This window comes from Carcharodon carcharias, chromosome 8 (assembly GCF_017639515.1).
Source record: "Carcharodon carcharias isolate sCarCar2 chromosome 8, sCarCar2.pri, whole genome shotgun sequence".
NCBI classification, from domain to species: Eukaryota; Metazoa; Chordata; class Chondrichthyes; order Lamniformes; family Lamnidae; genus Carcharodon; species Carcharodon carcharias.
Window position 1 is genome coordinate 41,362,138 of NC_054474.1, and position 25,297 is coordinate 41,387,434.

The 25,297-nt window shown below is 41.3% G+C and overlaps 1 protein-coding gene across 2 annotated transcripts in view; it reads left to right on the forward strand.

Moving 5' to 3' along the window:
* The first annotated feature begins 8,173 nt into the window (after positions 1 to 8,173).
* The window catches only part of sec24a (SEC24 homolog A, COPII coat complex component), a 59,673-nt gene continuing 42,549 nt past the window's right edge, over positions 8,174 to 25,297 (forward strand). The window contains exons 1-3 of one of the 2 annotated variants that reach the window (XM_041193882.1): positions 8,174 to 8,303; positions 13,699 to 14,268; positions 23,746 to 23,922. In XM_041193882.1, coding sequence (XP_041049816.1) covers positions 8,234 to 8,303; positions 13,699 to 14,268; positions 23,746 to 23,922 — 817 coding nt within the window. In that variant the 5' untranslated portion in view covers positions 8,174 to 8,233. Of the gene's footprint in view, positions 8,304 to 12,024; positions 12,043 to 13,698; positions 14,269 to 23,745; positions 23,923 to 25,297 lie in introns of those variants that run through there. The other variant, XM_041193883.1, reaches the window with a different exon arrangement.

Consider the following 25,297-nt stretch of genomic DNA (forward strand, 5'->3'; position numbering starts at 1 on the left):
AAAGCACTTACAGCCAGTGAATTACTTTTTGAAACATAGCCACTGTTGCAATGTAAGAAACACAACACTTAGAAAATTCCCATATACAGCAATATGATAATGGCCAGATAATCTGTTTTTGTAATGTTGATTGAGGGATAAATATTAGCCAGGATATGAGGATAACTTCTCTGTTCATCTTCAAAATAGTGCCATGGGATATTTAACACCCACCCAAGCAAACAGATGGGTCTTAGTTACATCTCATCTGAAAGGCAGCATCTCTGACAGTACAGTGCTCCCTCAGTACTGCCAGCCTTGATTTTTATCCTCACTGTTCAAGCACTGTAGTGGGACTTGAATCTAGAACTTTGTGATTCAGAGGTGAGCATGCTACCTTAGACATGGCTGACACACATACAGCTGACATAGATAACAATCAAGCAAAAAAGCAAATTGTCCATCTGTTATAGAGCTGATCTTCGGACAAGTTTTCTTAGTGGTAACATTTGGTTTTATTTACAAGACAGCAGCAGTAACTACACGTGTGCATCAAACACCACAACTAAGAAATACTCTACTCTGTAGAGGTTCCCCATGCTGCTAACTCATTGTTTTATACACATCATGTGATCTTGTAACACAGGATTATTCTTAAAGCTACAGTCCTACATTTCCCAAAACTATAATTACTACATTCCTCCCCCTTTAACTTTTCCGTACATTTGTATTTACAAGGATATTTATATCATGACATTACAATATTTACAAAGGTCATGAAATTGCAAGTTCAGTCCTTCAGGTGGTTTCCTGATCTGTGTGGAACATCACAACTCCATGACTTCAGATTCTTTTGCAGAAAACACATTTTCTGAAACTGCATTAACATCAAGTTACTCATTAGGCACATGCAGTTCAGTGTCTTCCACTCTGACAGAGACATCAGACATGTCTGTCCTTGATTGAGCATCTTCAACAGGAACCACCAGTTCAATAATGGTTACAGATGGAACATCATTTTGTTGGGGTGTCTCTCTTTTCTTTAAATGATCCACATGATTACGGGTGATCCAACCTTCCACTTCCACGTAGTATGACAATGGTCAGGTCACAACTTACTTTGCCAGATAACCACTTCAGTCCTCCACCAAAATCCTTTACATATGCTGCTTCTCCAACAGTAAATTGTCTCCCACAACTATGCAAATCATGAGTCGCTTTTTGATTCCCTTGACTTTTCTCCACCTTCCCCTCCAAATCGGGAAGTATCAGGCTTAGCCTTGTCCAAAGACAGGGCCTCACCAGTAATTCTGCATCTTCTTTTTACCACAGAATTTATTCTCGGCCTTCTCTCAGCCAGATTTCTCTCAGATGCAGTCTCAACTTGTCTTAGTTCAGTAGCTGAGCTATCCAAGAGTTCATTATCTGCTTACATCTTGGAAAGTTCTACGACATTTGCTTTCAAAGCCTCCTTAGCTTCATTTAGCTGATTCTTCAGCTCTTCTGTTTCTTTCATGTATTTGTTAACTTCCTCTTGGAAACTTGAACATTGCTGCATCTTCTCTGCTAACTGGTTCTTCAGTTTGTTCAGAGAGGTGTTGAATTCTTCCTCTTTCTCTTCGTCCTTTTCCAGAGGCACAAACTTTGACCTGAGGGAATCTTAAACAAAAACAGAATTACCTGGAAAAACTCAGCAGGTCTGGCAGCATCGGCGGAGAAGAAAAGAGTTGACGTTTCGAGTCCTCATGACCCTTCGACAGAACCTTTTCTTTGCGAAGGTTACCCACTTCGTCTTGAACTCTTGTCATTCAGCAGAGTCTCCTTGAGTTTCTTCTGCTGTTCTTCCATGTCATTGTTTAAGACAGTCTTGATTTCTTCAGATTGTTGAATGTTTACACACTCCTTTTTCATCCTATTGTGGTCCTTGGCCTCTCCAGGCTCTTTATGTAATACCTTGCCTTGTTCCTTTTTCAAGACAGGAACTCTTCCAGCTTCCTTTTGAAATCTCACTGGCCAATCAAGGTTCTGTCGAAGGGTCATGAGGACTCGAAACGTCAACTCTTTTCTTCTCCGCCGATGCTGCCAGACCTGCTGAGTTTTTCCAGGTAATTCTGTTTTTGTTTTGGATTTCCAGCATCCGCAGTTTTTTTGTTTTTTTCCCTGAGGGAATCTTGTTGTGTGAAGGTCTTTCAACAGGTTTTCCTTTTCTTTGCGAAGGTTACCCACTTCGTCTTGAACTCTTGTCATTCAGCAGAGTCTCCTTGAGTTTCTTCTGCTGTTCTTCCATGTCATTGTTTAAGACAGTCTTGATTTCTTCAGATTGTTGAATGTTTACACACTCCTTTTTCATCCTATTGTGGTCCTTGGCCTCTCCAGGCTCTTTATGTAATACCTTGCCTTGTTCCTTTTTCAAGACAGGAACTCTTCCAGCTTCCTTTTGAAATCTCACTGGCCAATCAAGGTTAATTTCCCTCATCCAATTTCGGCCTAGAAGGCTTGGTATTATGCCTTTCAATACCATCAGGGGTAGATATGCCGATTGGTTTCTGTGGTGAACCGTTGCTCTGGTGATACCTTTTACTTGGATTTCTTCACCTCTATATGTTTTCAACTTTGCAGATGTTTGTTCCAATTTTAATTGTTGATCACCCTTATTTAAATATCTGAAAGTGTGTTCTCCTAAGTGGAAGCTCCCGTGTGTACTTCCATTTTTAATGTTTTACCATGCACTTGCACTGTAACAAATATTGACTCTGTCTTCCCAGCTTTCATGTTGAATATTGAATAAATGTCAGAATTGGCTGTTTCTGGCTCTTCCACACTATAGACTTCATTGGACTTTGTTTGTTATTTGGAGGCCTGTTGAAATCTCCATTTGCACTGTCTCATTATGTGTTCACATCTGTGACAAAAATAACATTCTACTTTTTTAAATTGCCAATTGTTAGAAGGCTGATTGTTTCCACATTGCTGAAAGTTATTTTTCAATTTAGTTGCTAAGCTGCTTCCTCTCATTTTTCGTTTAACAGAGGCTGTTTCCTGCTTTGCGACGGAGTCCAGCATTTCACGCCACTTTCAGCTGACTGTTCCTGTCTGACTAGGAGAACGGCGCCATTTTGCGCCCCTTGAATTACTTGTGAATCCCTTACAGCACTTTCCATCACCAGCGCTATTGCTAACGCTTTCTTAAAGTCGAGATTCACTTCAGCCGGTAATCTTTGCCGAATTGTGTCCTCCTGCATGCCACATACTAAACGATCTCTGAGCATGTCATTCAGGGTTTCACTGAAATCACAATATTCTGTTAGTTATTTTAATTTAGCCTCATAGTCTCACCCGGGGCTGTATTCCGTGAATTGAACCTGAACCTCTACTTTGTGACTGAAGGCTTGAGTTCAAAATGTCTCTTAACGAGGTTTACTAATTCACCAAAAGTCTTTGAATCTTGGGGTATTGGGGCCATTAAGCTTCGAATTAAACTGTAGGTTTTGCTCCCACAAATACTCAGGAGGATTGCTCTCCTCTCCCCCACCACCACCACCAACCACCCCCCCCCCAACCCCCCCCCCACCCCCCAACCCCCCCAACCCCGTGATTTAGTTTGCTTAAAAGAAGAATGCAAGAAGTTCTATACACTGAGACTAATCATCTGTAGCTGGCTCAAAGGGATCGATTCTGCCCAACTGAGGCATTTCGGATGAGTATATCTTTTGTTATTTTAAATTAACTTAGATACTCCCAATCGCTGGGTGAGGTACAGCACTGAATCTGATTTATCCTCATCGCCAGTTTGTTATAGAGTTGATTTTCAGACAACTTTTCTTAGCGAAAACATTTGGTTTTATTTACAAGATAGCAGCAGCAACTACACGTGTGCATCAAACTTCACAACTAAGAATAACCTGCCCTGTAGAGGTTCCCCGTGCTGCTAAAACATTGGTTTACACAGGTCATGTGATCTTACCACACAGATTATTCTTAAAGTTGCAGTCCAACATTTCCCAAAACTACAATTACTACACCATCTTATTGTTAAAAACGTTGTCAAATTCTGTTTGAAAATGCCCCCGTGAAGCATCTCAGGATATTTTACTATGTTAAGGCACTATATAAATGTATTATGTTGTTTTTGTCGAAATAACAGTGTGCTACATCAACTTTGGGTTTTCATCTACCTCTTGGTAAACATGTAGACACAGCACAAACAGGCCTTAAGGCTGACACTAATTTGTTAGGCTTTTATAGCTTAGTTGAGGCAGAAGATCAGCTGTAGTCAGATTGAATGGCAGAGTAGGCTCAAAGGGCTGTATGGTCTACTGCTCTTCTTTATTATGTTATAAGGACAGTTGTCATGGGAAACAAAACTGTCACACGGTGCATTACAAAATACTGTTTAGCAATTATGGACTAAGGCATTGCTCAGGCTAAGTGAAAGGAATTTTACTGTGAAACAAATTGTGCTGTGGTTAATGTGGGAATCCTTTATTTTGAATTTGTGTCAGAAAAAGGATGTTCCAATTCCCAGTGTTAACTTTTCTCGTCTTGACTAACACATAAAACGTCATCAAATGATGTCAGTCTTGGCTCAGTGGTAGGACTCTTGTCTCTGAGTCACAGTTCTAGGTTCAAGCTCCACTTCAGAGATTTGAGCACATAATCTAGGCTGATATTTGAGTGTAGTGCTGCAGGGTCCAAGGCACTATCTACTGTTTGTCATCATGGGTGAATGTGTAAGATCCAATGGCACCAGTCGAAGAAGAGCAAAGGAGTTCTCCTGGTCAACATTTATTGTTCAACCAACAGCATCAAAAACAAATGAACAGATTTGAAAAGAATAATGCCCATTATTATTTGCCATCACGTGTCACGGGTGAACATTCAAAAGGAAAATGGACAGATTCCTGAGTTCAAGTAGAGGAGAGGGATACATGTACGGTGCTGAGTCAAGGAATTTAAAATATAATGTGAGGGTCCCAGGCATGTATTTAAATGGTGAGATGAGATTGTTTGTCTTCTATCTTTCCCTTTTATTTTAGCATCTTCCCATTAGTGAGAGCACAGGTGGAGCCCTGCCCTAAACCTCTCCTCAAAATGCTTGAAGGGATGGAATCAGTAGCTAGGGAACAGAGTTTGGAACAGGGACTGAAAATAATGGCTTCAGTTAGTGAAGACTCTCTCTACTGAGATGCATGAACTTTAAAATCTCAAAATGAATTTTTGCTGTAACAACTTGATTTTTCAATTCCCTATTGTTCTCCCGTCCTTCTCTGAATATCCCAAGGGATTTTCTGTAAAACAAAACTTTGTTTTGAAATATGCTCATTTCTCCCATGCCACTTTTGCAATTCTTGTATAGTTAGTTGTCTAAAAACCAATTTAAGACTATCCTATAGATGTGATCTTTTAATGATTGTAGAGGCTCCATGATGGCATGTTTAACAATGGAAATATGGGAACAAGTCAACCCTCTATGGTAATCCAACAGCTAGGCCCTGCTTTGGTAAACTGCATGGTTTAGCTGTTCAAAGTAGTATCCCCACTTGGGAGTCCCAAAACTGTGCACTGCCAAGCCATACTTAAACTCTTGAGAATTAGATAAATGTAAACCTTCTGATCAAACAGAAACTGTACAGGTATCTTGAATTAGAAACTTGTGTCGGTGGTTTTCTGTGTCATTTGGCTAACCAAAACAAAAATTCTGGATGTTGACAGCACTGAGAAGGAAAGAACAGTGTGGAGTTGTAGGATATTAGGACGAGATTTTCCATCAGCAAGATCGACACAGATTGCTAACCCATTTAAAAAGATTTATGGTACATTTATTGAATATTTCTATCCCCCACAGTACTGAAACAGCTCTTAACAAAGTGAAAAATGACATCTAATGTGATTGTGGCAAAGGTAAACTTTCCCATCTTGTTCTTCTTGACCTGTTGGCACCCTCTGATGTGGTTGACTACACCACCCTCCTCCAAGAATCTCCACTGTCATCCAGCTGGGCAGGACTGCTCACCTGGTTCCATTCAGTCTTCTATCTAACTGTGGCCAAAAAATCACATGCAATTGTCTCTTTTCCTGTTCCCACACTGTTAGTTCTCATGTTCCCCCAAGGATCTATCCTTGGTCCCCTCCTATTTCTCATCGACATGCTGCCCCTCGGTGATATAATCTGAATGCACAGTGTTATTTTTCACATGTACATGTACCTCACCCACATCTCTCTCAAATTCTCCACTGTTGCCAAATTATCAAACTGCATATCTGACATTCAGCACTGGATGAGAATTTTCCTGCATTTAAATATTGGGAATACTGAAGCCATTGTTTTCGGTCCCTGCTCCAAACTTCATTCACCAATTACCAATTCCATTCCTCCTCCTGGCAAAAATCTGAGATTAAGGCAGCCTAGGGTGTTACTTTTGATCCCGAGATGAACTTTCAACTACATATTTGTCTATTCACTAAAAACGCTCATTTTCACCTCCGTAACCTTTCACGACTCAGTTCATCTACTGCTGAGACCCTCATTCATGCCTTTGTTATCTCTAGATGCAACTATTCCAATGCACTCCTGGCTGGACTCCCACATTCTATCCTCTGTAAACTTGAGGTCATCCAAACTCTGCTACCCATGTCTTAACTGGCACCAAGTCCCATTTCCTTTACCCCTGTGCTCACTCCCTACATTCACTCCCAGTCAAGCAACGTCTTGATTTTAAAACGCTCATCCTTGTTTTCAGCTTCCTCCACGGCCTTTCCTCTTCCTATCTCGTCAAGCTGCTCCAACCCCACAATATTCCCAAATATCTGCATTTTTCTAATTCTGGTCTCTTGGGCATCCCTGATTTTAATTCCTCCACTATTTGTGGCCGTGCCTTAAAGTTGCCTTGGCCTAACTCTGGAATACCATTCCTGTTCCTCTCTGCCTCTCTACCTTGCTTTCCTCCTGTAAGACACTCCTTAACTCTACCTCTTTGACCAGATTTTTAGTCATCTGACCTAATATCTCCTTATGTGGCTCAGTGTCATACTTTGTTTTATAATTCTCCTGTGAAGCGCCTTGTGGAGTTTTACTATATTAAAGGTGCTATATAAGTTGTGTAGTTATTTATTTTTCAGTGCAATAAATGAAAATGGATTCAATTTCCTCCATTCTTCTTTTGAAAGAATTATATACAATTGACAAAATGGAAATAATCTATTTAACCCAATGAGTCCATTTTGGTGTTCATCCTCCAAACAGGCCAAGCCATAAATCCATAAGCTTACCCTTTTTCATATTTCTTTTTCCTTCAACCATCTATCTCAGCAATTCTATGTGGACATGGTCTGTTTCAATTATTAACTCCATTGTGCACTCTACACTCTCCGGGTAAATGTTCTCCCTACTCTCTGACATATATTTCTATGCTGCTTCATTCTTGATCCCTCAATTAATGATCCTAAGAAGTACAGGAAATAGTCAAGTTCCATATGCTAATCCCCTCCTTCATTATTTTAAACAACTCTTATCAAATCACCGGGTAAACTGCTAACTGGAATAAAAAAGACAATTTCAAGTCTTCCTTCAGATTTGAATGAGCTCACTCGTTGGGTTATGGGTCAACAGATATCTGCAGCTCTCCACGTCATCCCAGTAATGTGTAACTCTAGACAACCAAGTGTTGGCAAGCTGCTTAACACAGGAGCCATCAAGGCTGTCTGATCACAGCTTCAACATGGGCAACTTATATAGTCTCCAGTAACGACCACGGGACAATGAGCAGGAACCCTATGTGATTTCCTTTCAGGACTGCTATGGCTAATTGTAGTATCTCTTACAATGTAACTGACAGCACCTAAATTAGCAGAGAATGAGGCTCAGACCTATGATTTTCAGTTCCATATAGTTCACAGCTACATTGTGTACTGCACTAATGAAGACATCAGGAAAGACTTAAATATAGCCAGGGGTACATTCCTGAGGATGACACCGGACGAGATTTAGTTAAGAGCAGATCAAACACGGAAGCAGTGACGTATCTGGTTTCCCTTACTTCACTTTAGGGTGTCACACCGGAAATGCCACGTGTACCGAGTGCGCATGTGCGAGGAGGTTGGCCTCATAATTTCCGCTCGCGATTTTCCTCCGATCGGAAGCTGCGCGCGTGCGCGGGCGGGCTGTGAAGCGTCACAATCAGTGGGTCTTGGGGGAGGGGCCAGCTCAGGCAAGGCCAGCCAGCGTCACACAGAGCCGCTCGGCCTCGGTACGACCATGTCAGGAGGCAGCGGCGGTTACAGCAGCCCGAAGATCGGCGCCGGGGCCCCGCCGCCTTGTCTCAACGGTGAGCAGTGGAAATCCGGGGCGGGGCGCGGCTTGCGGTGGGGGGGATCCGCGGCGAGTATGACATATTTCCCTCCCCCACCTTCCCCCAGACTAAGCCGGGGTGTCTCCTCCCCCCACAGCCCGATATCCGCACGGTGGGTGATCGGACCGTTAGGTGGGGCCGAGCTCTGCGCCCCCAGCTCCTGTGGGTCTGATTCTTCTGAGGGCGGCTCGATTCTCCTCTCCCTCTCTCCCCATGCCCCCCTCAGTTCAGCCGTGTTCTCCCCGGCCCGTGTAAACGTGTCAGTGAAACTCGGTGACGCCCGACTCTCCCTCCCCCTCAAACAGCTGCAGCCTTTCGAAACCAGTGAGCCGAAGTCACCAGACCTCCCTCCATGTTGCAACTCAGCCAGGATAGCAACTATATATATATATATATATAAAATATAATATATACGTGTGTGTGTGTATTGTTTGATTATGTGCTAATCCTTTTTGTTATTCGTACCTTTGGTTTCAGTCTCTTCCCCCACCGCCCCAAGCGTTTCGGGTTGTTTTACAAATAATGGCGAGGCAGTATTTCATGCAATCTTTAGTGGGCTCTCTGCGGGCGGGTTGTATGCTCTTTTGGCTGACTTGTCAACAGTTTTCTCAAATGATGTGTTAGCGAACTCGCAAGGTGTTTTACTCCCCATATTGTAAATTGCGGCCTCACCAGTGCATTACGAGGGTGGATACCAAGTGCAGTTACAAAGCTCTGCAACACACTCCAGAAAGGGAAATTTTGAAGGTACTGTTTGTTGGAAGGTGCCAAGACGTTTCTGTCGAGGTTATTGAACGTGTTAGTGTCAGGGAGGGGTCTGTGATGTGGATGCCAGCCTTAGCTTGCATGCCGTATCACTTTGCTCAACTGAGGAAAAATGAGTAGAGGATGCTCTGGTGTCTCCTCGCTAATAGCTGCAGAGTCTTAATTCCAGTTGTATAGTTTGGATAAAAACAAAAAAACTGCGGATGCTGGAAATCCAAAACAAAAACAGAATTACCTGGAAAAACTCAGCAGGTCTGGCAGCATCGGCGAAGAAAAGAGTTGACGTTTCGAGTCCTCATGACCCTTCGACAGAACTTGAGTTCGAGTCCAGGAAAGAGCTGAAATATAAGCTAGTTTAAGGTGTGTGTGTGGGGGGCGGAGAGATAGAGAGGCGGGGGGGGGGGGGGGGGGGGGGCGGTCTGGTTGTAGGGACAAACAAGCAGTGATAGAAGCAGATCATCAAAAGATGTCAACGACAGTAGTACAATAGAACACATAGGTGTTAAAGTTAAAGTTGGTGATATTATCTAAACGAATGTGCTAATTAAGAATGGATGGTAGGGCACTCAAGGTATAGCTCTAGTGGGGTTTTTTATAATGGAAATAGGTGGGAAAAGGAAAATCTTTATAATTTATTGGAAAAAAAGTGAAGCAGCATTTCACTTGCATTTCCCCCAACTTAGTCTACTGCATTCGTTGCTCCCAATGTGGTCTCCTCTACATTGGAGAGACCAAACGTAAACTGGGCGACCGCTTTGCAGAACACCTGCGGTCTGTCCGCAAGAATGACCCAAACCTCCCTGTCGCTTGCCATTTTAACACTCCACCCTGCTCTCTTGCCCACATGTCTGTCCTTGGCTTGCTGCATTGTTCCAGTGAAGCCCAACGCAAACTGGAGGAACAACACCTCATCTTCCGACTAGGGACTTTACAGCCTTCCGGACTGAATATTGAATTCAACAACTTTAGGTCGTGAGCTCCCTCCCCCATCCCCACCCCCTTTCTGTTTCCCCCTTCCTTTTTTTTTCCAATAAATTATAAAGATTTTCCTTTTCCCACCTATTTCCATTATAAAAAAAAAACCCCACTAGAGCTATACCTTGAGTGCCCTACCATCCATTCTTAATTAGCACATTTGTTTAGATAATATCACCAACTTTAACACCTATGTGTTCTATTGTACTATTGTCGTTGACATCTTTTGATGATCTGCTTCTATCACTGCTTGTTTGTCCCTACAACCACACCGCCCCCCCCCCCTCTATCGCTCCGCGCCCCCCCCCCCCCCCCCCCCCCCCCCCCCCCCCCCCCCCCCCCCCCCCCCCCCACACACACACACCTTAAACCAGCTTATATTTCAGCTCTTTCCTGGACTCGAACTCAAGTTCTGTCGAAGGGTCATGAGGACTCGAAACGTCAACTCTTTTCTTCTCTGCCGATGCTGCCAGACCTGCTGAGTTTTTCCAGGTAATTCTGTTTTTGTACAGTTTGGATATTCATCAGTATTCATCACTCATTAAATTCAGGCACCTAGCTAACCAAAGGAAAAATTCCAAATTTTTATAGACTGTGCCACTGTTTATGATTATTTTGCCTTTTGTGACATCTCTATGGTAGGAAAGATCAAACGCTTCCATTATTCACCTTGTTCGACTTTTAGATCATGGGTAGTGGAGAATCATTTTTTGTCCTTTTCTCTCTCTATAGTCCTTAATGCACACTAAATTGAAAGGATTATGCAAATGCCTGTTATGAGAATGGGACAACAAGGGACAAACTTGCTGCTGGACTAAAACAGAACTGTGCCCATTGGTGGATATAACAATAGATGTAAGAATGGTTGCAGCTTTGCTCTACAAATGCAATGAGGGAATTGTATAATTTTTAAAAAACTGATTTGGAGCATTTGTTTGCTGATCCTTTTACCAAGAACCCATAAATGACCAGAATTATTGATTTCACAACTTGCCACAGGTTTGGAGTCTAGAGCTCTGATTTTCTAGTCCAGCAACATAAGCAATAAGCTCCTCTAGACAGTTGTTCAAATGAAAATATGGTGAATAAGCAGACAGGTGCTTAATATGCCACAGTTTGTTTTGCATCAGTTTGTTTTGCATAAGAATGATCCCAATAAATGTAAATTTGGATGATTAACTAAAATTCATATGACACTTTTTCCAATTTTCTCATCTCATTTTGAAGGTGATGACTGCCAGCATGCATATATAGTTTCTCATAGGATTTAAAGATGATGGCCGAGTTCTCGAGAATAAGGAGTTTTTAAAATCAAAACTTGAAAAAAAGCTCAGAGGGATTATCTGGGAGTGATGTGTTATGATGTGACCATCAATCACGCAAGTTTTTTTTAAAAAAAGCTTATATAATGTCCTTGTTACTCTTGTACAGGAAAGCTACAACCATTCTTACATTTTATATCCATCAATGGGTACAGTTCTGCAGCAAGTTTGTCTCTTGTTGAGGGAAAGTAATAAAGGGAGAAGATCTGCTATTTATTCAGACCTTCAGTTGATGTGATAGTTACGACAGTAGTGTCCCCACCACCTTCGAACACATCTGTACTACATTAACTAGGAAAGTAGGCTCACACTGTTCCTGACCAAACTGTAAACTTTAAAAAAAATCTTATGCAGCTGAGGTGAAGAAATCAAGGAAAATCTTGTTTCCACTGACACAAAGTTAGTCATGTAGTGGCTCCATAAAGCCTTTCGCTTAAAATATGTTCTTCTAGATAAAAAAGTAACTGTAATTCCTGAATACTGGGCTTACCTTAATTAAATGCTCGACAAAAGATTTCCTCTCCAGAGGCAGTTGTGTAAGAGAAACATTAAATTGTCTGGTCACTTTTCAGCGCAGCATTGCATTGTTGTTGGCAGGAATACTGTGGCTAAAACAGTTATGACAGCAAGACTATGAAGCTAAATAACAGGCTGTAAGTCTCTAAGTCTCCTTTGTGGAAAATCTTCCTGTTGCAGTTAATAATGAAACCTGTATTTTCTTCACATTTGATTTAGATTTAATTATGGATGGGGAATGAGAGATTTAAAATGTTTTAAATTTAATTCTTTGATTGCCTTTATTACTCAGTTGGTTTGTACCATGAGTTGCTACACAGACCAGCAAGTCCCAGGTTTTATTCTTATCATGGGCTTGTAGCTGTTTTCAGCCATGGTACAATTGGAGGGAAAGTTGGCCAGAGCTCATGCTTCTGGTTATTTTCCAGTCACCTAATCTAAGTATTTGTGTGGGCATCAGCTGAGGACAGCATTGGACAAGACTGTGATGTCCAGTAGTTTGCCAATGCTCATTGTCTAGGCTCACAAATGGAATGGTCACTTGGGTGAGGGCCAAAAGGTGACTGGAGACTATGTAAATGTCCCTGAGTCAAACTCCTTTTGGTGAGGGGAGAAAATTGACGATGAAAGGAGTGCACGAAGATTTTCTTTGTAATGTGTCCAGAAGGTGTTTTTGACTGAAGTTGATTGATGTCAGGCCAAATAAACATGGCATTTTGTGCACACTTCTCTGAAGGGAATGACACACCATCTTGGTTATTAGATGATTAAGTGGGAGGTTTGACGACCCCTGGTTTTCCATATATATTTAGGGAGAAGCCAGTAAATATCTGGTGCTTTTGTTGCATCGCATGACAAATGCTGGATGGACAGAGACAAATGAATGGATTAGATCAACAGAAGTTCAGGAATCAATAGGGTTGCTAAGTACAGTTGGAGAGAGAAAGATAGCCAAGTATGGTCAGTAGAAATTAAGACCTGGCAGCCTTGTCCTGGAAGCAACTGGAGGAGAAATTGTGGGTAAAAACAAGAAGAAGAAAAATCCAATGGGCGGATAACATTGAGACGTGGACCGAGGGAGGTTTGAAGAAAGCTGGAGAAAAAACAAAATGATGCCAACAGTCCCACTAAAGCTGTGGTGACAATGAATGAATGATGATATAAATGTCACTGACTTGTTAAAGCCTCCAATGCACACACTTTGATGTACAATACATATTTAATCACTTTGCCAACAAAGAATCTACTTATGGCCATGTAATTTGCTGCGATATGCAGTTCAATTTGCCCCTTGATTTGAGTAACCACAGCAACCTTGTAGTTTCGAAGGAGACGGTTAGTATCACATTTAGAATCACAGAATGGTTATGACACAGAAGGAGACCATTTGGCCCGTTGTCTGTCAGCTCTCTTCAAGAGCAAATCATCTCATCCCACTTTTTCCCCTTCTGTTAATTATTCCACACCCTTTTGAAAGCCATGATTGAATCTGCCTCCACCACATTCTCAGGGAGTGCATTCCAGATCCTAACCACTTGCTGTGTAGAAAAAGGCTTTTTCCGTTGGTTCTTTTGCCAATCACCTTAAACTGGTGTCGAAACAAAAGTTAACATTGTCCCAATTCTGCAAAAGATACTTTCTTTAGCATCATGACACTTTCAGGCTGCAGTTTTACTGAGACAAAAAAATGCCGGAAAGGAATTTGCTTATTTCTTGTAGATCTCAGTTTATCTAGATCTGATTTTAAATGATGGGAATTGTGTTTTGACACTCTGCATAATATCTTTTCACAGGCCCTTTGATGAACCAACATCTTTCAGTTCCAACTGAGCAAGGATATAATGTGGTCCCACCAGCACCATATCCACAGCAATTGCCGGCAAAGAACTTTCCACATCTTGCTGCTGAACAACATAACTATGACTACCATCAAAATTTTCAACCTGGTGGTAATTTTCAGGGCTTTGGACAGTCTTCCAGCAGACCTCCACTAAATGCTACCCATTTACAGAAGGGTACATCTGCTGATGGACAAGGCATACCTTTGGCTGCATATCCAGCGCCTTACTCAAGAATGCCACTGCCATCCCAAGGCTCATATGCACCTGCAACATCCAGCAGTGTTCACCTTGGAGCCTCAGTCCCTCCACAGCCAAGCTGGCAGTATAATCCTCCACAACAGTCCCATCCTGTCAGCCAGCCTCCAGCAGGGATACAAGCAAATCATGTAATTCCAGCTGTAGGAACTGGTCAGGCGCGAGCACCTTTGGAGCCCTATGGAAGCACTGGCCCAAAGCCCGCGATGGTCAATCAGTATGCAAATACAGCTGGAGGATCTTTTGTACAGAACTACACAAACAAAGGTAAGCCAAAATTTATGCTTCTGTTTTCTCTAGTGAAAATTTATAATTAATATAGTTGCTTATAAAGTGATGTCTTGTACCAAAACATCATGAGTAAAGAACACATCTGCATTCCTAAAATAGCTACAGTTGTTTAATTCTTTGTTAGAATGAGTGTGCTGTATGGCCTGGTTTGATGATTTCTGATGAATGAGATTGCTGTACCGTAAAATACAGTCGAAACAGGTTCATCATCTAATCAAAGTTTCTGAGAAGGACAGCGCTAAAGTACAGAGGTCTTTGTTCATTGAAATTTTCATTGTGCATAGTGTTTATGACAGGGCTGAGATAGAAAATGTAATTGAAGCACCTCATCCACCTCCTTGTAATGAGTAAATTCATTGGTCGTAAAACAAAATTGAACTGGATTGAGGTTTTTCTCATGGGGAGGGATTTATTATTGAAAATGGCATAGTTGTAATGGGACCAATCAATGAATGAGTAATGAAAAGGAAATACAGGGATGATGCCAAAACTGAGGTTATACCCATCAGGAACAATTGAATAGGCTGGGACACTTTGCTCTAGTAACGAGATGGCAGAGGGTTGAATTGATAGAGGTCTTTAAGGCGATGAAATAGTTTGATATGGTAGATGAAAAGGTGTTTCTATTGGTCAGGAGATCTAAACTAGAGGTCATAAATTGTGATACACACTGAACTCAGGAGAAACTTCTTTACCCAGGGGGTGGTTAGCATGTGAAATTTGCTATCACACGAGTAGCTGAGGTGACTAGCATAGATGCATTTAAGGGAAAGTGAGAGGAATATAAGAGAGAGAAAGGAAAAGCAGGATATTCTGATAGTATTAGATGAAGGGGTGTGGAAGGAGGCTTGTGTGGAGCATAGACCTGTTGGGTTGATTGGCCTATTTCATTAGTGTAAATGCTATGTAATTCTATGACCAGAAGTTTAAAACAGCAACACTTCCCCTACCCCCAGCCCGAAACTAAGTAGTAAGATTGAGCTGCTGAGTAGAAGTGCGATGTCCGTGCCTGTACCTGAGCTCACGGTGCTTTTTCTCCTTTTAGGAAGTGTGGCTTTTTGTGCATTGAGCATTTTCCATTTCAGACATTGTGCTTCTTTTCAAATATCTTCCTCAATTTCTCCATGTTCTTGCCTAGGCCTTTCCTGTGACCTTTCACTATTTAAGGCAGTTTAGACCTTTTGTGGATTGGTTTTTCATTACCTCAGTTAGATGAGCTTTTGTATAAATTAAGTTTTCTGTTTTTGTATTAAATTATTTGTAGGGTGTTCAACCAATTGACTTTCCTTCTCGATTGAAATATCTGTTTCTTTTCTCCAATCCCACTAAAATATTTGCTGATCTTTTACCTCTGAAGTGTTAGACCCTAAATGTTGATCTGTTGTTCTCTCCATACTGTAATTTTCCAGCATTTGTAGTTTTGATTCTTTTCAGTATCCCAGGTTGTGTCTACCAAGAGCTACTATTACATGCTTAACATCTTGAATTTTATGATCAATATTTTTGCCTCACATTTACCTCTGTTCTTTCATGCTGATGCGCACTTTCTGAACAATAGCTCCATTTTCCATTGTGTAATCTACATATTTTGAAATATTCGACATTGCTTTGCAAGTGTCTGCGTTTGTAGGATGTATGACAGCTTCACCAAATTCAGGCTGAGTTAACCTGGTTTCTTTGAGGGATTTCAACTGAAAACACCATGGTCTCAGCTCTTTGGGAGAGCAGAGAAGTTAGGTTTTTGTTTAAAGTGTTTGTCTTTGCAATGATTTAAATGAGAGCTAACCATACTATGTAAAGTTTTCAGTGCTATATAGCTTCCAAGCAAGTTCCAATGCTTGTTGCATTGACTTTAGAAAATTGATTTGTCTGAGAAATTAAATGAAACTTGATAAAGGCTTCTGCAAAGTACAGATAAAGCACAGTTGACAAGAATGAAACTTTTTTTTTGCCTTTCTAGTAACTACTTTATAAGTAGAAGTTTAAAGGAATTAAGACTATTGAAAACTGACTATAACTGGTTCATCCCTTGCATTGTGCAGCCTATAACTGTAGTACACACAAACTTGCTTACTTTTGGAAGGTGAATTGCTGGATCTGTGCTTTTATCTTGAGTAGGATATGCTGATGTTGGAGGTGAACATTGACCTTAAATCTGTTGAGCATTAGGTAGCAAACTTGGACTAGAATGGCCTTTGTGCCAAGCCTCTTCACAAATCATAAAAGAATGAATATTGAACTGAATTGAGATTGCCCTTTGGCTTAGTTATTTAGGCAATTCTAATTGTTGCTAACTGAAAAAAACTGTACTGAAGTGCACACCTCTGTTCATATAGTTGTTTCAAAAAAAGCTAACACAGTTTTTACTCTTGCCTTTGGGGTATCATGCCACTTTTGATCTAGTCTGAGCATATCATTGCACATTCGTTCATTTACTCCATCCTGATCTTAATGGGAAAATAATATTTGTAATGCTTCAATGTATAGCAATGCTGGGCAAATGTGGCTTGACTTTTTGAAATGGTATGTGAGAGGGTCTAATTGGTTGTATATTTGCATTCTTCCCCCACCCCCCTCCCAACAACTTGGATCATAAGAAATGGGAGCAGGAAGAGACCATTTGGCCCCTCAAGCCTGCTCTGCCATTCAGGAAAGTCATGCCTGACCTGATTGTGGCCTCAGCTCGATTTTTCCTGCCTGTCCCCCCATCACTCTTGACTCTCTTGTAGATTATCTGGTGATTGATTGAGTGCCACTGACAGATACCTAGGAGTAGGGAAATAAAATAATTATTTATATTTTACAATAATTGCTCAGTTGTCAATGAAGTGAGTGAGTGTAGCTCTGAATCTAAGGTACTGTTACCTTGATATTGAATCGATCTAGCTTGGAGCCAAGAAGCCAACTTCTGAGTTAACCAAAGTCCTTGGATTGGTCTTGTAAGATGAAGGCTGAAATCTTTTTAAAAAAAAACACATTATTGAGGCTCATTTGCTTTGTATCTTAGAAGAGCAGCATCTGTGTGCCAATTACCTGATTCTACATCTCTGAAACTAGGTTTTTTTTATGCTGGGAGCAGTTGTAGACCCAATGGGAGGTGCTTTGACATGCTATATCCCCTAACTCGTGTTGTGAATGAGTTATGGATTCTTTCAAAATCCATTTGAGATATCTGTGGGTAATAAGATCCTAAGATGGTTCCTTGGGCATTTCATTCACTACATAGAAACATCTATTCATGACTATCCATAGGCCTCGTATCAAAGCAGAATGAAGTAGAGTAAACGTTTTCTGTAACAAAAACAAAAATACCTGGAAAAACTCAGCAGGTCTGGTAGCATCTGCGGAGAGGAACACAGTTAACATTTCTAGTCCAAATGACCCTTCAACAGAACTAAATAAAAATAGAAGATAAAATAAAAATAAAAATATAAGCCACTTTAAGGTGGGGGGGGGAGGACAAGTAGAGCTGGATAGAGAGATTTCCAGCATCCGCAGTTTTTTGCTATTATCTACATTTTCTGTAGCTTCTTTTATGAGGTTGAAACTTGTTTTTATAACTCGAGTAAAAGAGATTTAAAAATCTGGTTAAGATTTGTATGTGTCTTAGATGCTTATAGCTTCCTTGTTTTTGGATTAACTCCTTCTGTGGTTTAGTCTTGTTTCGGTGTAACCTTTAACATAATTTCCTGCTTCAAAAATGGATGAAATTATGTTTAAATGTTTAAAGTGTTGAAAGAGACAAATTGCCCTCTTCTAACATACTTCCTAAACTAATTACAGCAATTAGTTTTCTGTACATAAAATGTACAGGAAACAAGTAGCACATGAGCGAATGTCCTGTTAAATGACTTGTATCTTAATTTTACAAGTGTACGGGTGTCTCAGTTGCAGGTTTTTATTTCATTTGTCAATATAGGTGTGCTCATTTGTAAAGATAATGCTGATTAGATGTGATAGGTAGCCTGTGATATGAGATCACCTTCCCTGTATCCGTTCACCTAGATTGGGAACATTTGAAACATTTCTTTCATTACATCTAAGGCCATAACTAGAGGTTAAAGCTGAAGTTTTCCTAGCCTATATGGCTCTGTATTGCACTGTGTGCTGCATACCCACCAAACATTTGGGTGAAATGTTACCACAGTATACTTTTAACTTGGTACTGCCTGCAGAGAATTTTGGGCATGTGTGTATCTAGTTGTGGTATGTTTGACCTAGAAGTGACACTGTGTTGCCCAGTTAGACTACCTTATTCCCCATGATTTCCATTTCATGACTCAAAACATGAAATCACTTTAAATTAATAGCTTTTTAATCAAATGCTTTTTAAATCCCAGGACTGTGTAAACCCATCATAGTGCAAGTTTGTTCCTGGAGATCAAAATCGAAAGTAAACCTGTGATACCACCTTTGACATGTTGCTTCAAGGAGCAGTTTCAGATTCACCTTGTTTTAAGTAAAATCCGCTATGAAGCTGGAGAAACTGAGTAGAGCATTCAAGCTAGTTTCCCTTAAGACATCTCGTGAATGGGATTGAATTGAGTGGGTTATTTCTCTAACTTTTCTCTTTGCCTCTCCTAGACACTCTTCTGTTGTCATGCTGCCTTTCACTTCTCTATTTTCAGTTGCTCTGCTCTTCCAATTCCCTGACCCAATCCTTCAGTAGTCCCCAACATTTTTCTTGCGCTTTCCAAGACTTGAACATCTGTTAGACAAGCCTGTACAGCTTCCCCCATGCCTCTCTTGCTATCCTTCGACAGGCTCGTTGAGCCACTCGGCACCAACTCATTATGAGCAACAACTCTAATAGCCCCATCCCACTCTCCTGTCAATCTTCCTGCCAATTGTGACTAAGGGCTAACTTTGCCAGTATTCTTCCTGTCTAACTCAGACCTCCCACTGCTGACCCTGTGGATCCTGCCAGTGATCAGTCCCATTCTCCCCCAGCTGCGCTCATCTTCTTTGGAATGTCCGTTCACTTGTAAACAAGGCCCTTTCTATCCAAATGTTGATGATGACCTTAACTGAAACTTGGCTGAGGGACGATGACATCATTCCCCTTAAAGAAATCTTCCTGCTTGGCTCCATCTTCCACCACTTGCCCTGTCAAGACTGTAGTATTGGTGCTCATCACCAGATTGCACCTTGGCCTGACTCCCTACTCGTGCTTTCTCCTTCGAGTGCTTCACCTTGTCCCATGCCTCACATCTCCTTTTTCAAAATAATTGTTCCCTGTTGTCCTCTTGAGTATGATAAAAATGCTATCACTGAGATATCTTTCCTGCTTTCCTCCTGCAGCCTCTGCATCAAATGATTCCTCTTCCTCTGTGATTTCAATCTCCATCTCAGCTCTCATTCTCTCTCCTGAGCTCAGTGCCCTCTTACCCTGCAAAGATACCGGCTTCTTTCTTTACTGCAGATCATCTTTTTGAACTCTTCTCCCCCGTTCCCTCCAGCCTCGCCATCAACAATAGATGCGATGAGCTCATGAACTTCTTTGTCACTAAGATTGAGACCATCCAATCAGCTGCCTCTGCCATGCCCATCCTTTCTGCTAGCCCACCTGGCCTGACTTCCTCTAATGCTCCCCCTGACCTTGGCCTGAGCTTGCATCTTTCCCTAGTTTCAATCCTATCACCCCTTCTGGACAAGGTGAGCTCAGAGAGCATGACATCCTCTTGCTCCCTCATTTCCATTCCCGGTAAACTCCATATCTCCCAACTCCCCTATCTAGTCTGCATGTTAGAGGAAATAGCTAACAGTTCTCTTTCTAGGTTGTGTCCCTGTTGCTTTTCAACCTGCCTCTCCTCAAAAAAGAACAACCTTTGACCACTCCATCATTGCAAGCCACCATCCCATCTCCAAAGTCCTTGAACTTGTTTCGGCCTCCAGATATAAAAGAAAATTCACGGGATAGCAGCATTGCTGGCTAGGCCAGCATTGGGTATCCATCTCCAATTGCACTTCTGAAGGTGGTGATGAGCTATCTTCTTGAACTGCTGCAGTACATGTGGTGTAGGTTAAGAAGGGAGTTCCAGGATTTTGACCCAGTAATAATGAAGGAATGGGATACAATCCCAAGTCAGGATGGTTTGTGGCTTGGAGGGGAATTTGCAGGTGGTAGTGATTCCGTGCATCTGCCCTTTTCCTTGCAGGTGGTAGTGATCCCGTGCATCTGCCCTTTTCCTTGCAGGTGGTAGGGATGGAAGGGGCTGTTGAAAGAGACTTGCCAAGTTGCTGCAATGTCTTTTATATAGAACTATGCTGCTTTTTTAATTCATTTACGGGATGTGGGCATCGCTGGTGCTGCCAGCATTTATTGCCTTTCCCTAATTGCCCTTGTGAGGTGGTGGTGAGCTGGCTTCTTGAACTGCTGCAGTCCCTGTGGTGTAGGTACACACACAGTGCTGTTAGGAAGGGAGTTCCAGGATGTTGATCCAGTGACAGTGAAGGAACAACGATATAGTTCCGAGTCAGGATGGTGAGTGGCTTGGAGGGGATTTTGTGGGTGGTGGTGTTTCCATGTGTCTACTGCCCTTGTCCTTCAAGATGGTAGAGGTTGTGGGTTAGGAAGGTGCATTGCGTTGGTGATGGAGGGAGTGACTGTTTAAGGTGCTGGATGGGTGCAATCAAGCCGGCTGCTCTGTTCTGGATGGTGTCAAGCTTCTTGACAGTTGGTGCTACACTCAACCAGGCAAGTGGAGAGTATTCCATTGCACTCCTAACTTGTGCCTTATAGATCGTGGACAGGCTTTTGGAAGTCAGGAGATGAGTTACTCACCACAGAATCCCCAGCCTTTGACCTGCTCTTGTAGCCACAGAATTCATATGGGTGATTCAGTTAAGCTTAAATTAAGTCAATGGTAACCCCCCCGGGGTATTGATATTGGAGAATTTAGCAAAGGTAATGCCACTGATATCGGGGGGAGGTGGTTGGATTCTCTCTTGTTGGCGATGGTCATTGCCTGGCACTTCTGTAGCATGAACGTTACTTGCCCCTTGTCAGCCCAAGCCTGGATATTGTCTAGCTCTTGCTGAATTTGGATACGGACTACTTTGGCATCTGAATGGTGCTGAACGTTGTGCAGTCATCAGCAAACATCCCCTCCTCTGACCTTATGATGGCGCAGCTGAATGTTGCCAGGCCTAGGGCACTCCCCTGAGGAATTCCTGCAGTGGTGTCCTGGGACTGAGGTGATTGACCTCCAATAACCACAACCATCTTCCTGTGTGCTAGGTATGATTCCAATGTAGAGAGTCCCCCCCACCAATTCCCATTGACTTCAATTTTACTAGGTAGTCTTGATGTCGGACTTGGTCAAATGCTGCCTTGATGTCAAAGGCAGCCACTCTCAACTCACCTCTGGAGTTCAGCTCTTTTGTCCATGCTTGAACCAAGACTGTAATGAAGTCAACAGTCAGGTGGCCCTGAGGAACCCAAACTGAGTGAGCAGGTTATTTCTGAGTAAGTACTGTTTGATAGCACTGTCACCGACACCTTCCATCACTTTTGATGATCGAGAGTAGGCTGATGTGGAGGTAATTGGCTGGGTTAGATTTGTCCTGCTTGTTATGCCCAGGTATGTCCTGTTCAACGTTCCACGTTGTCAGGTAGATGCCAGTTTTGTAGCTGTACTGGAACAGCTTTCCAATCTTTCCTGAAACTCCATGTCTGATCCCTCCAATCAGGTTTTTGCCCCTGCCACAGTATCAAACAGGTCTCATCAAAATCATAAATAACATCCAATGTGATTATGACAAAGGCAGTCTTTCCCCCTTCGTCTGTCTCGACATGTCTGCAGTCTTTGTTACGGTTGACTACATCATTCTCCTCCATACCTCTCCACTGGGTAAACTTTCATCAGATTCAGAAGGTTTCAGACACCTTTTGAAGTAAAAAGTCAAACAAACTGAAGTAGAGAAGCGTACAGTACTATGTGAAAGAATTTTTCACTGATTAAATGATGATGAGCCTAATGATTGTCACGTTAATTGTTCTCATGCTGTGAGATAAAACAGCTTAATAATTCATATTTAACAATATGATGTGTAATATTGTCAACCTTCAGAAAGGTTGGTGAGGTACACAATAAGGCATGTGCAAAAAACACTAATTTAGACCACACGGTGCTCCTGTTACACCAGTGGGTTGCACAATCATACACACTGGTTAGATATTGGGAAGTAACAGGCAAAATCTTAATATAACTTGCTCAGAATGCTTCAAGTTGGTAGCATATTTTTACAATCAAAGACTAATATTTGGGTACAGTGAATTCTTAAAATCATTTTGTCCATATTTGTTTCAGAAAATTTTTGATTCTTTCACATGATTAGATTAAGGATCTTTATATCATAGTTTTCCTCCCCTGTTATGTAAAGTGAGATTTTGTATAAAAACTGGCGGATTTCTTTATCACATGGTCGAAGTTGGGCTTTTTATCTATGACTGAGTTTGGGTGAATTAGGGTTGAATGGAGGCCATTGGATGTTGGTTTCAGGTGTGGAGTTAATTCTGGGATGACGGGTACAGGGAAAGAATAAAAACAAACTTGTCAATATATATTCGATAGAAAGTGTTTCTCTCATTTGACTAGATATAATTTGACAGAAGTAATGTTTTGAGGACCCATTGGTATCTCAGGCACAGGAAGTTTCATAATGTAGTTGGTTACCTGTTAGTGAATAAAATTTACCATTGCAATAGGATGTTATGCTGTGCTTAGAATATCAAAGCTCAGTCAGGTTGTTATTTGAATGGAATTTGCTTTGATTTCATTCAGAGTTTGGAGCTGACTAGTGTAGCTGTTGTGCCCTGGAGAATATAGTTTTGCGCCACAAGTTTTTGAGCATGCATGAAAAGGGTGTATTTTCAGTTGAACGTCAACTCTAATACTAGCTCGTGAAAATATTGCTATTGGCATTATAAGTATGGCTGTGATGAACCATCCAGATTATGGAGCTAAGAAGTATGGGATAAAATAAACCAATTATCTTGAAGGTTTTCTGTTTTGCAATTAACCTTTTTTGATTATTAATTAAATTGACAGCTCCCGTGCCCTGTTTAAAAACACAATTTGATTGCCTGACTGATTTTCATTCATTCCACAATCGATTTACATTTTTAAAAAAAATTGTGCATAATATATCTCCGCTATAAACACTTGTTTTAACGGACACTATTTTGTGTAATGAGGACAAAGTTTTCCCAAGTTCAACTTGTCCTTGCAATGTACCTTTACTGTATTTTATAATTTTAAATTAAAATGTTTCATATAAATATTTTAAGTTTTATTCCAGTATTCATATGCTAAGTTTATTTAAAAGTTGTCTTTGAGGTTTCATTCTTGTTGTCCAACATTTTATAGTGTACTAAATTTCAGGTAATGTAATTCTAAGCTTGTGTGAGTAAATAAAGTTTTGAGTTATTCTATTATTTCAATATTTCAGTTGGATCAAGTCATCCACCAGTCAACCAACCATTAACTCAGATGTATCAGCCTGGCAGGACACCCTTGGGTCCCCCACCATTAAGTGGAGGTCCCCCTTTGATCAGACCAACTCATCCTCTGGTAACTGCTAATCATGATGCATCACTCGCTCAAAATCTTGTAGGAAACTCTGAAGGTAATGCTTCTATGGTGAAAAAATCCTTAATTTCTATTTTAAATTCGGTATGCTGGTACACATGAAAAGCAGGGAACATGTTAACTGTTCCACAATACGAACTTATATTGAGACTAAATGCCCACTAGCACTAAGGTGGAAATGCTCTCCACGTTACCATGTGCCTCAGACCAGGAAACCTTTAATGTTTCGAATTGCTAAGCGCTATACTTGTGTCAGTTTGAAAATAGTTCTGAATGATATATTTCTGATTTGAAAAGAATGCAAGGTTTTGAGGGCTTATTTGTTTAAGATCTATATTCATGTAGCGAGTATTAGATAAACTTGCCTATATGTCAGGCTGTAGAATGCTATTCTATAGAAAAGTAATATATTGTATTTTAGCCAGTTTCCTGTTGTGAATCAGAGGATATGCTGCTTAAACTTAATTGTCTAGCTACTACCTTCATTCCTGTATGTGGCAACAGTCTGAGCTTAAGCCAGTTTGTTCACAACCTTACTGTCACATTTGATCCTGGAATGAGCTTCCAACCTCTTTGTCCCATCAATCTCCACCTGTGTAGCATCACCTGACTTTGCTGCTAACTCAGCTCATCTGCTGACCCTCTCATCCAAGCCTTTGTTGTCTCTAGACTTGACTATTCCAACATACTGCAGGCTGGTCTCCCAAATTGCACCCTCTGTAAACGTGAGGTCATCCAAAACTATGTTGCTTGTGTCTTATCTTGCTGCCTGCTCTATTCCCCTATTACTCCTGGGCTCATTGATCTGCATTGGTTTCCAGTCAAGCAACATCTTGACTCTAAAATTCTCATCCTTGTTTTCAAGCCCCTCCATGGCCACGTGACTCACTTTCTGTGTCACCTTGTCCTGTCCCACAACCCCTACAAGGTATCTGCACTCTTCTAACTTTGACCTCTTGTGCATCCCCAGTTGTAGTTGTTCCACCATTGGTGGTCATGCCTTCAGTTCTCTCAGCTGCAAGCTCTGGAATTCTGTCACCACACATCGCTGCCACTCTGATTTCTTCCTTTAAGACACTTCTTAAAACCTTCCCTTTTGTCCAAGCTTTTGGTCATCTGACCGAATATTTCATATGGCTCACTGTCAAACTTAATTTTATAATACTCCTGTGAAGCATCCTGGGGCATTTATTACACTAAAGGCACTATATAAGTCACTTAGACGGAAGGAACATTCTACAATGTAAAACAAATATTAGTTTGCTAAGGGTAGTTATATACCGCTATAGCTTAATTGATGTAAATGAGCACTGGGTGAATTAATTCAGAGGTTACCTGTAATAACTATAGAAAATTTTTTTCCTAGCCTCATGATGCACGAGCTAAAATCTCAACTGAATATTTTGAATAAA